Here is an 11,033-nt window from a genome sequence, read left to right as displayed (position 1 = left end):
ATTTATAAATTATGAGGCTGCTTCTTAGTTCCTTATAACCTAAACACCTGTCATGATGAAAGGTCAGATTCTGGAGTCAGACTGCCTGGGTTACAATTTCCGTTTGGCCACTTGCTACCTTTCTGTCTTTGGGCAGGTTCCTTTTCCTCTTTGTGCCTCAGTTTCCTCACCAATCACATGCAAATTAAGAACGTACTTATCTCCCGGACATGTCATGATTACTACATGAGAAAACATATATAAAACTCTTAGAACTGTCCCGCAATGCAAGTTTGGGAGACGTTAGTCATTGTTACTATTGCTGTTGCTGTTTTTGAGAAACTCCCGACTTTGCAGCAAACGGCTCTCCACTGGAGCGCCTACTACAATCACCCTGAGCACGTGAAGCTCCTCATCAAGCACGATTCCAACATCGGGATCCCTGATGTCGAAGGCAAGATCCCGCTTCACTGGGCAGCCAACCACCAAGATCCCAGTGCCGTTCATACCGTGAAATGCATTCTGGTGAGTTACACTACATGGCCTTTTCAAACATTGTTATTATGAAATACTCAGTAGACAGAAAAGCATACATATGACGTACATGCAAATTGTGAAGCAAAAGAATGCAACAAAAATGTTAACCTGTCAGCTGAGAAATCGAGTATTTTAATACCACTATTGAAGACCTCATACAAGTTCCTTTTGTGCCTGTTTTCAAGTAAATTCTCGCCCCGTGCCACACCCATCCCTGTCTTCCATCAATTGCTATCCTAAATTTGTATTTATCATTCCCTGACTTTATTGTATACTTGTGGTGAATAGATATGAGTGAATATTTGTAAAATACTTATAAGATACAAAGAATAAGGAAACAACAAATACTCATATACTCACCCCTGAGTACCATTACCTGTGAAGTACCCTGCGTATGGTACCTCCAAGACCATTCTATTTCCTCCTGTCTCAGAGGCAATGACTGTCTTCAGTTTTGTGCTTATCACTCCACTGATATTTTAACATAGTTTTACCACATATACTTGTATCCCTAAGCAATGTATCATTTAGTCTTTAAGGGTTTTGAACTATATCTAAATAGAATTATATTGTACGTATTTTTTTTTTGCAACTTGCTTTCCTTGCTAACACTCTGCTGATGATCTTATCTATGTTGCTGTGTATAGCTATGATACTTTGATTTTTAGTGCTACATAGCATTCCATTGTATGAATAAATCACACGTTATTGATGAACACTTTGACTGTTTCCATTGCTTCACTATTACGAACAGTCGCTTTGAACATTTTTTAACATATCTAGAGTATAGATTCCACTAGTTGTCTGTCAGTTTGTCCTACTGTGGTGGCTTGCATGTTGCTATGATGCTAGAAGTTATACCACCAGTATTTCAAACACCAGCAGGTACCCAAGTGGACAGGTTAGGAGAGCTTCCAGACTAAGACAGACTAGGAGGAAGGACCTGGAAGTCTTCTAAAATTATCGGCTAGTGAAAACCTTATGCATGGTTGCCGAGCACTGTCAGACATGGTGCTGGAAGATGAGCCCCTCATGTGGGGAGGCACTCAAAAAATGCCCAGAGAAGAGTGCTGCCTTAGAGTAGAACTTAATGACGTGGATGGAATAAAGCTTTTGGGACATTTGTTTGCTGATGTGGCAAGACAAAAATGAGAAGAAACTGCTGCAAATATCCATTAATAAATGAGACATGGAATGTATAAAGTATGAACCTAGAAAATTAGCAATTATGAAAAATGAAATGGAACACATAAAGATTGATATCCTGGGTGTGAGTGCACTAAAATAGACTTGTCTTGGGCATTTTGAATCGGACACTCACATGGCCCACTGTGCTGGAAATGACAAATTGAAGATGAACGGTGCTGCGTTCATTGTCAGAAGAACATTTCAGAATTTATCCCGATGCACAACACTGTCAGTGATAAGGTAATATCCATATGCCTACAAGGAAGACTGGTTAATACAAGTATTGTTCAAATTTACACATCAACCATTCATGCAAAGATGAAATTTAAGATTTTTGCCAACTTCTGCAGTCATCAAACATGCAGTCAAGATGCACTGGTAATAACTGGTGATTGGAATACAAAAGATGGAAACAAAGAAGGATCAGTATTTGGAAAATATGACCTTAGTGACAGAAATGACACTGGAGATCGCATGATAGAACTTGGAAGACCAGTAACTTATTCATCGAAAATACCTTTTTTCAACAGCATATATGGCAACTATAACATGAACCTCTCCAGAGGGAATACACAAAAATCAAATTGACTACATCTGTGGAAAGAGATGACAGAGAAGCTCAATATTATTCAGACAAGGCCAACTACAGAAGAGACCATCAATTGCTCCTATGCAAGTTCAAGTTGAAGCTGAAGAAATTGAAACAAGTCTATGAGAGCCAGAACATGACCTTGAGTATTCCCAGCTGAACTTAGAGACCATCTCAAGAATAGATTTGACAATTCAGCACTAATGACCAAAGACCAGACAGTTATAAGATGACCTTAGGGACATCATACATGAAGAAAACAAAAGGTTATTACAAAGACAGGAAACAAAGAAGAAAAACAAAATGGATGTCAGAAGAAACTCTGAAATTTGCTCTTGAATGGAGAGTAGCTAAAGCAAGAGGAAGTAAATGATGAATTAAAAGAGCTGAGCAGAATATTCCAAAGGGCAATTCAAGAAGACAAAGTAAGGTATTATAATGCAATGTGTAAAGACATAGAGGTAGAAAACCAAAAGGAAAGAACACACTTGGCATTTCTCAGGCTACAAGAATGGAAGAAAAAGTCAAAGCCTCAAGTTGCAACATTGAAGGATTCTATGGGCGAAATATTGAGAAATGCAGAAAGTATCAAAAGAAGATGGAAGGAATACACAAAGTCACTCTACCAAAAAGATTTGGTCATTATTCAACCATTTTAGGAGGTAGCATAGAATAAGAACTGGTGATACTGAAGGAAGAAATCCACGCTACACTGAAGGCACTGGCAAAAATATGTGGCTCCAGAAACTGAAGAATACCCGTATAGATGTTTCAGAAAATGCATGCAACACTGGAAGCTCTCATTTGTCTATGCCATGAAATTTGAAAGACCTGGCCAACTGACTGGAAAAAATCTATATTTATGCCCATTCCAAAGAAAAGTGATCAAACACATGAAGTTATTAAATAATATCATTAATTTCACATGCAAGTAAAATTTTGCTGAAAGTCATTCAAAAATAGTTGCAGCAAGTACATGGGCAGAGAAGTGCCAGCAATTTAAACTGGATTCTGAAAAAGACATAGAACAAGAGACAGGATTGCTGATGGCAGATGGATCTTGGCTGAAAGCAGAGGATACCAGAAGGATGTATACCTGGCTGTTACTAACTATACAATGGCATTAGCTGTGTGGATCATAACAAATTATGGATAACACTGTGAAGAATGGAAATCTCAGAAAGCTTTAATTTGCTCCTGCAGAACCTGTACATACACCAAGAAACAGTTATTCAAACAGAACATGGGAATACTACATGGTTTAAAATCAGGAAGAGTGTCAGAGTTGAATCCTTTCACCATTCTTATTCAGTCTGTATGCTGAGCAAATAATCCTAGAAGCTGGGCTGTATGAAGAACATGGCATCAGGATTGTAGGAAGACTCATAAAACAACTTGTGATATGCAGGTGACACAACCTTGCTTGCTGAAAATGAAGAGGACTGAAGCACTTACTGATGGAGATCAAAGACTACAGCCTGCAGTATGGATTACAGCTCCACATGAAGAAAATGAAAATCCTCACAACTGGACCCATAAGCAACATCATGATAATGGAGAAAAGATTGACATTGTCAAGGATTTCATTTTACTTGGATCTATAATCAACACCCATGAAAGCAGCAATCAAGAAGTCAAGTGACATATTCCATTGGGCAAGTCTGATGCAAAAGACCTCTTTAAAGTATGAAAATGCAAAGATGTCACTGAGGACTAAGGTGCACCTGACCCAAGCCATGATATTTTCAGTTATCTCGCATGCATGTGAAAGCTGGACAATAATAAGGAAGACCACGGAAGAACTGATGCCTTTGAATTATGGTGTTGGTGAAGAATATTGAATGCTCTGTGGACCTCCAGAAGTACAAACAAACCTATCTTGGAAGAAGTTCGGCCAGAGTGCTCCTTAGAAGCCAGGATGGTGAGACTGTCTCACATACTTTGGACATGTTACCAGGAGGGAGCGATCCCTAAAGACGGACATCATGCTTGGTAACGTAGAGGGTGAACGAAAAGGGGAAAATCCCCAACCAGACGGATTGACACAGTGGCTGCAACGATGGACTCATTGCAGTGATGAGGGTGGTGCAGGCCAGGGCAGTGTTTGGTTCTGTTGTGCACGGGCTCACAGCACTGACTCAACAGTAGGACAACAAGGACAAGAGGGTTTATGTATGGGAGCCCCGGTGGCACGGTGCTTAAGCTCTCAGCTGCTAATTGTGCGCCAAACCCACCAGATACTGAAAGAGAGAAAGATGTGGCAATCTGCTTCTATGAAGATTTGCAGCCTTGGAAACCCTGTGAGGCAGTTCTCAGTCCTGTAGGGTTACTAGGGGTTGAAGCAACTCCATGGCAATAGGTTTAGGGTATATGTTTAACCGGTTGCTGTGGGTGTGCAGAAATGCAGTTGAAGTCTCTGCATATTGATTGCATGTTGCATATCCAAGCAACTTGCTAAACTCTTACAACGTCTTAATATTTACCAGATTTGTTGAGGTTTTCTAATCGCTCCTTCCCTACTTCTAATTTACATGGAATATTTAGTCCTGTTTACTTTTAACATACAAATTAAATAAAAATAAACTCGCTGTCATCCAGTCGATTCTGACTCCCCATTGGGTTTCCGAGGCTGTAAATCTTCACAGAAGTAGATATCCCCATTACCTTCCACAGAGCAGCTGGTGGGTTTGAACCACTGACCTGGTTAGCAGCCAAATGCCTTATCTACTACACCACCAGGGCTCCTTAACATACAAATCAGACTTTTAAAAATAATATTTTGTTTGTAGAATGATTGTTTTTGCTTACATATTAACTAATTTCTTTATTCTGCATTTCTTCTGGAATTTCAAAGTTTTCATCTGGGATTATTCTCTTACTTCCTGAAATATTTTCCTTAGAACTTCCTTTAGTATTGATTGATTGATGCTAAAGTGTCTCTGTTTTTTATTGGTAAAAAATATCTGTATTTCACCCTTACTCTTGGAAGGTCTGGAAAACCTCCTGCTTTCTTTGTTGCCCTTGAGGGAGCTGTTATCGGTCTCATTGTCAGCCCTTTATAAATCACAGACGTTTTCTCTCGGGCTGTTTTTAACTCTTTACAGCTTTACTGCAGTGCACCCAGGTGTCTGTGTGTGTTTTTGTTAATCCTGTTTGTTATACGTTCTGACTATACTATCTCAGTTCTGGAAAATAGTAACTATGATCACTTTAAATATTGCCTTCTCCCTCATTTTTCTACTCTCTCCTTCAGGGTCTCTAATCATGCATTTTACCCTCCAGCCTCTTAACTTCTCTTTTATATGTCCATCTCCTTGTTTCTCTCGAAGGAGCTCTGGTAGCACAGTGCCTAAGACATCTGACTGCTAACCAGAAGGCTGGTGGTTCAAACCCACCAGCCACTCCACGGAAGCAAGACTGGGCAGTCTACTTCCATAAAGATTTATCGCCTTGGAAACCCACTAGGGGTTGCTCTGAGTCAATTGACTTGATGGCAGTGGGTTTGGTTTGGTTTGGTTTGTTTCTGCTACATTCTGAGTAATTACTTTAGATCTATCTTTCAGTTTGCTAATTCTTTCTTCAACAGAGTTGAATTTGTTTATCTTATCTATTGGGTCTTTAATTTCAGTGAATATATTTTTTTCATTTTTTTACTTGTATGGAGAAAAAATATGGAAGTTTTGCTTAGAAAATAGCTTCTGCCAGATAAGATTTATTGAGGATGCCATGCATGTCTGAAGTCTCTGCTTCCTTGAAAACAGGATGCTGCTCCGACAGAGTCTTTACTGAACTGGCAAGACTATGAGGGTCGAACACCTCTTCACTTTGCAGTCGCTGATGGGAATGTAACAGTGGTTGATGTCCTGACCTCCTATGAAAGCTGCAACATTACGTCTTATGATAACTTATTTAGAACCCCGCTTCACTGGGCGGCTTTACTAGGTGAGCTGAATGCGAATCGAAGGATCAACAGGAGGAGGAGGTGCAGGGGTAAAGGACAGTTCCTCTGCCTTCTTGTTCCCTGTTCCCTTCTACCTTTCATTGTTGCTTCAATTTCTGATTGATAAGTGGTATTATTTTATACCTAAACCCTTGTATTGTATGCTTAAATTTTAGTAATATAAACTTATCCTCTGTTATATGTTAGTTTTAACGTCCCATCGTGCCTTAACATGACAAAATGTAAATGTAAAATAATCATGTTTCACATTCAATGCCTTTATTTTTTGGAAGATGGGATTTTAATTTCATATTTGTCTTAATACCATGATACTTGATTTTTTTCCTTCATATTTTCCTGCTATGCCTTTTACCTAACCTTTTAGATGATCAATTGTATGTATCTCTAAGTGTCTGATTTTCTTTAAAGGACAAACCCAATCCAAGAGTTTTTCTCTTCTAGTGAAGGAGTTTTAGCCATTAATATTAATATTAATGTTGTTGTTGTTATGTGCCATTGAGTCAGACCCGACTCATAGTGCCCCCTCCTTGGGTTTATGAAGAGCTATCACTATGAAAGTAGATTGCCCAACCTTCCTTCCGAGGAGTGACTGGTGGGTTTGAACCGACAGCCTTCTGGTTAGCAATCAAGTGCCTTAGGCACTACGCTACCAGAGCTCCCATTAGTATTAATAGTCATTTTTATATATAATTTGCTCTTTTTTTTTTTTTTTTTGCTATTCTATTTTCTGGTTTTTTTCTCAAATTTTGTTCCTTATTTCCATTGTTTTCTGCTTCTTGCTGTATAGGTTGGTTTGTTGTTTGTTGTGTTAAATTACTTAATGTTGAAAAGGGTGGTTAAGTCCTATTAGTGGTTAGTTTGAAATTTATGAAAACTTTCTTAAAGCAGAATCAGAGTCAAGAGCAAACTGAATTTGTTGATTTCTACTGAAGGGAAGGAACTTACTACCCTTTTTCTTATCGCCCCTCTCATGTTTGTCAACATAACCTGGGAGTCCCTGTGGTTCAAAGAGCTCAGTGCTTCACTGTTAGCAGGAAGGTTGGGGGCTTGCACCCTCCAGAGGCTCCTCAAAAGAGCCCGGTGGTCTGCGTCAGAAAGGTCACCACTTTGAAAGTTCTGTGGTTATTTCTACTTTACTCTGTGCACGTGGGGTCACCATGAGTTGGAATCAACTAGATGGCAACAAATGAAAACAGTGATATGATCTGAGACCTTCCCCAATTACTATTACATTTGTCTTTGTTTTCCGTTATACATTGTCTCTTTCAAAAATGATTTCCACATTGGCCTTCAGTTTTATAATCAGAATTATCATTATTAACCAGACTTCATTTCCATGTGCAGTTTCATCTCTTTTTCCCTTTCCTCTCTGTCCTGGGAGGGCTTCTCAAATTTGTCTCCACATCACAAAATTGACTTTTTAGTCCGTAAGTTCTGCTTGCTTTCTGCCTGATATGTAGCTTGTATTTTAGATTGTGTTTAGATTTTTTTTTTTAATTTTCATTGTGACTTGGGTGAAAGTTTACAAAGTAAATTCATTTTCCATACAGCAGTTCATGCCCATTCTGTCTCATGACATTGACTACAATTCTCCACAATGTAACAGCTCTCTTCCTACTTCCTCCCTGTAGTTACCTCTTCCCTGTGCTCTTCCCTCCCCTGCACTCCCGCCCGGAGCTGTCTCCCTGCACACACTGCCCTTCTGCTCTCCCACCATTGATGGATCCATTGCTCCAAGGAGTGTAGACTCCTCCCTGTGCCCTTCCTGCATTCCCGCCCCGAGCTGTCTCCCTGCACACACTGCCCTTCTGCTCTCCCACCATTGGTGCTCCAAGGAGTGTAGACTGTGTTTAGATTTCTTGCATTCATTCATACTTCTTTTTTCTCATCTTCACTTTCACTCCCTTCCGTTATGCTTCCATTTCAGCCTGTTGTTTCCTTAGGACACTCTGTTTCTGTTCCCTAGAGGCCATCTCTTTCCACACTAAGTGGAGGATGCCACAGCCTCCTGCAGTCTCCTTCTGGGTCCGCCCCTAGAAGGCTTTCAGAGTATGCTTTTCCTCTTCATCCTGCTGGTGCAGTCCCGTTCTCCTTGTCCTGTTGTGTGTTTTCATGTAGTCTTTACTGTAGTTTTTCTCTTTATTCCTCAAACAAGATGAGATGTGTTTAGATTAACCGTCTGGCATATTGCCTTTGGTCCTACTTTTATGCATTTGTGTTAAGGAGCATTCCATCCCAGATCACAGCTGGAGAGCAAGTAAATGAGCTAACTCCACTCAGATTCCTTTTCTCTGCCAGGCTTCATGCAGCAGGTCCTTGCTCTGCTAATATGGCATTTTCTCCCTTACTGGTTTCCCAATATGTTGAAGCAATTCAAAAAAATGAAAAAATTGCCACTGAGTCAATTCTGACTCATAGCAGCCTTATTGGACAGAGTAGAACTGCCCCACAGTTTTCCAAGGCTATAAACCTTTATGGAAGCAGACTGCCATGTCTTGCTCCCATGGAGTGGCTGGTGGGTTCAAAACTCCAAACTTTGGTTAGCAGCCAAACACTTAACCACCATGCCACAAGGACTCCTGCTGAAGCAATAGAACGTGTAACATTCAAGTTTTCTATATATACTATTACAAGGTTTTTCTTGATTCTTTGATCTCTTGTACGGTTGTTCACTTGGTGGGGGTCATAGCCTCCAAAACACATTGTACAGTATTGGCCTGCTGTCATCTCCTCCTGCCTGCTCGTTTGTTGTCTTGGATTTGAAATATCTGTCTAGATATTAAAAGGTTTGGGGAGAGAGGCTTGAGAGGATGGATAAAGGACTCAGACAGAAAATACCATATTATAGCACCTGAATAGTGGAAGAGAACAGCTGTGCGATTCCAGGTGATCATCAGTAGAACCTCGAGATGAGGAATGAATATGACGGGGGCTGGGACCTCGAGATGAGGAACGGACGTGACAGGGGGGCTGGCTTCTGAAGCTCCTTCCCTCCTTTACGCAGACAGTTGTGTACAGCGAAGCCAGGGTTTGCAATGACTGGATCCCTAATACAGGATTTTTTCTCCCAATCTGACAGTTAAAATGAATGTCATTTCCTTCTTGACTGAAGCATTAACTTTTCAGTGCTATGATGTTCCCCTTTCTTCGGTGTTATCATGCATTTTAGTGAGAAGTTACAAGAGGCTGTGTTGGGACTGCTACTCGGAAACCATTCTGAATAATGTATTATGTACTAGTGATCTTTCTAATCGTGCTCTTTTAATAGATGATGAATTCATTAGGTTCTTTTATACATGATAACGACCTAGCTGTGTGTGCTTTCAGGTCATGCACAGATAGTCCATCTCCTGTTGGAAAGAAACAAGTCTGGAACCATTCCGTCTGACAGCCAGGGAGCCACCCCCTTGCACTATGCAGCTCAGAGTAATTTTGCTGTAAGTAAAATACAAGAGTTACCTTTTCTTAATTACATTTTTCATTTTGATATAATTGTAGATTGACATGAAGTCAAAAGAAGTAATACAGAGTTCCACAGTTCCCACAGTAGTGACATCTTATAAAACTGTAGTACAGTATCACACATGGGAACTTGGCACGATTCAGCAACTGACCTTATTTAAATTTCACCTGTTTTACGTGCTGTCATTTGGGGGGGGGGTGCATGTGTGTGTGTAACAGTTATCTTTTAACAGTTGTTCATACTGTTAACTCTGACTGTGCTGCAGGTGATAGTCTGCTTTCTTAGTCACGTGAAGTTTAATGCAGCTTTTATTTTAATGTTCAGTGTAACATTTTGCTTTACTGTAAAGTGTGCTTCATTTTTGTTACTTTTATAGCACTAAGGACATCTTAGTTCGAAAATCTGTATTTGTCCTGAAGGCAGTGAGGCAAGGCTTTGGAATTAAACAGCTCTTGACTAGCATCCTGATTGTGCTGCTTGCTAGCTGTGTGACCTGGCTCAAATTTCTTAACCTCACCAAATCTTAGTTTCTTTGTATGTAAAATAAACATACTTATACCTTTTCCTTCAGGATTACTGTGTAGATTAGAGAAAATTTATGACAAGGACCTAGTATAGACCTTGGCAGAGAACAAGTACTCAAGAAATAAAATGTACCTTATTATTACTAATTCTAATAATTATGTATATTACACAACTGAGAAAGCAAAAATATGAATTATTGATATTAACAAAATACTGAGCATAATTAATAATTCTTTCCTTACAACACTTTGTAGTTTACAAAGCATTATTTCATCCATTAGGTCACTCAGTCTATGAGCAATGTGATAGTGTCTGGGCTGATTTGGCTTTCTGAATGTGAATGACTACCAAGGATGGATAAGGAGCCCTGGTGGCCAGTGGTTAAGCACTAGATGCTAACTGAAAGGTTGGCACTTCTGTAAAGATTAAAAACCTGTTGCTGTCCAGTTGACTCCAACATTTGAGTAGAACTGCCCCATAGGGTTTTCAAGGCTGACAGAGCAGATTGCCACAACTTTCGCATGCAGAGTGGGTTACTATGAGTAGGAATCAACTACAGCAATGTTTTTCTTTTCCCCAAGAATCAGAGACTGTAATAGTTGGATCTGTGTGTCAACTTGGCTGGACCCCAGTTCTGTGTGGTTGTTCCCATGATGGGATCAGATGACTGTGTTCTGAGTGGCCAGTCTGCCCAAGGGGAATTTCCCTAGGGGTGTGGCCTGCTTCCAAGATATCCAGGGACATCCTAGGAAGAGAGACATTCTTTGAGGGATTGGAACCCTGGTGTGCGG

The 11,033-nt window shown here is 40.1% G+C and overlaps 1 protein-coding gene across 1 annotated transcript in view; it reads left to right on the top strand.

The window, feature by feature from the left end:
* Positions 1–11,033, top strand: part of INVS (inversin) — a 207,430-nt gene that overhangs the window by 115,218 nt on the left and 81,179 nt on the right. Inside the window, exons 4-6 of the mRNA XM_007950329.1 lie at positions 337–504; positions 6,055–6,235; positions 9,582–9,691. Coding sequence (XP_007948520.1) covers positions 337–504; positions 6,055–6,235; positions 9,582–9,691 — 459 coding nt within the window. The remainder of the gene's footprint in view (positions 1–336; positions 505–6,054; positions 6,236–9,581; positions 9,692–11,033) is intronic.

Source organism: Orycteropus afer, unplaced genomic scaffold (genome assembly GCF_000298275.1).
Source record: "Orycteropus afer afer isolate SDZICR_OR568_19922 unplaced genomic scaffold, OryAfe1.0 scaffold00267, whole genome shotgun sequence".
Taxonomy (NCBI): Eukaryota; Metazoa; Chordata; class Mammalia; order Tubulidentata; family Orycteropodidae; genus Orycteropus; species Orycteropus afer.
This window is presented reverse-complemented; position numbering and strand designations above follow the sequence as displayed.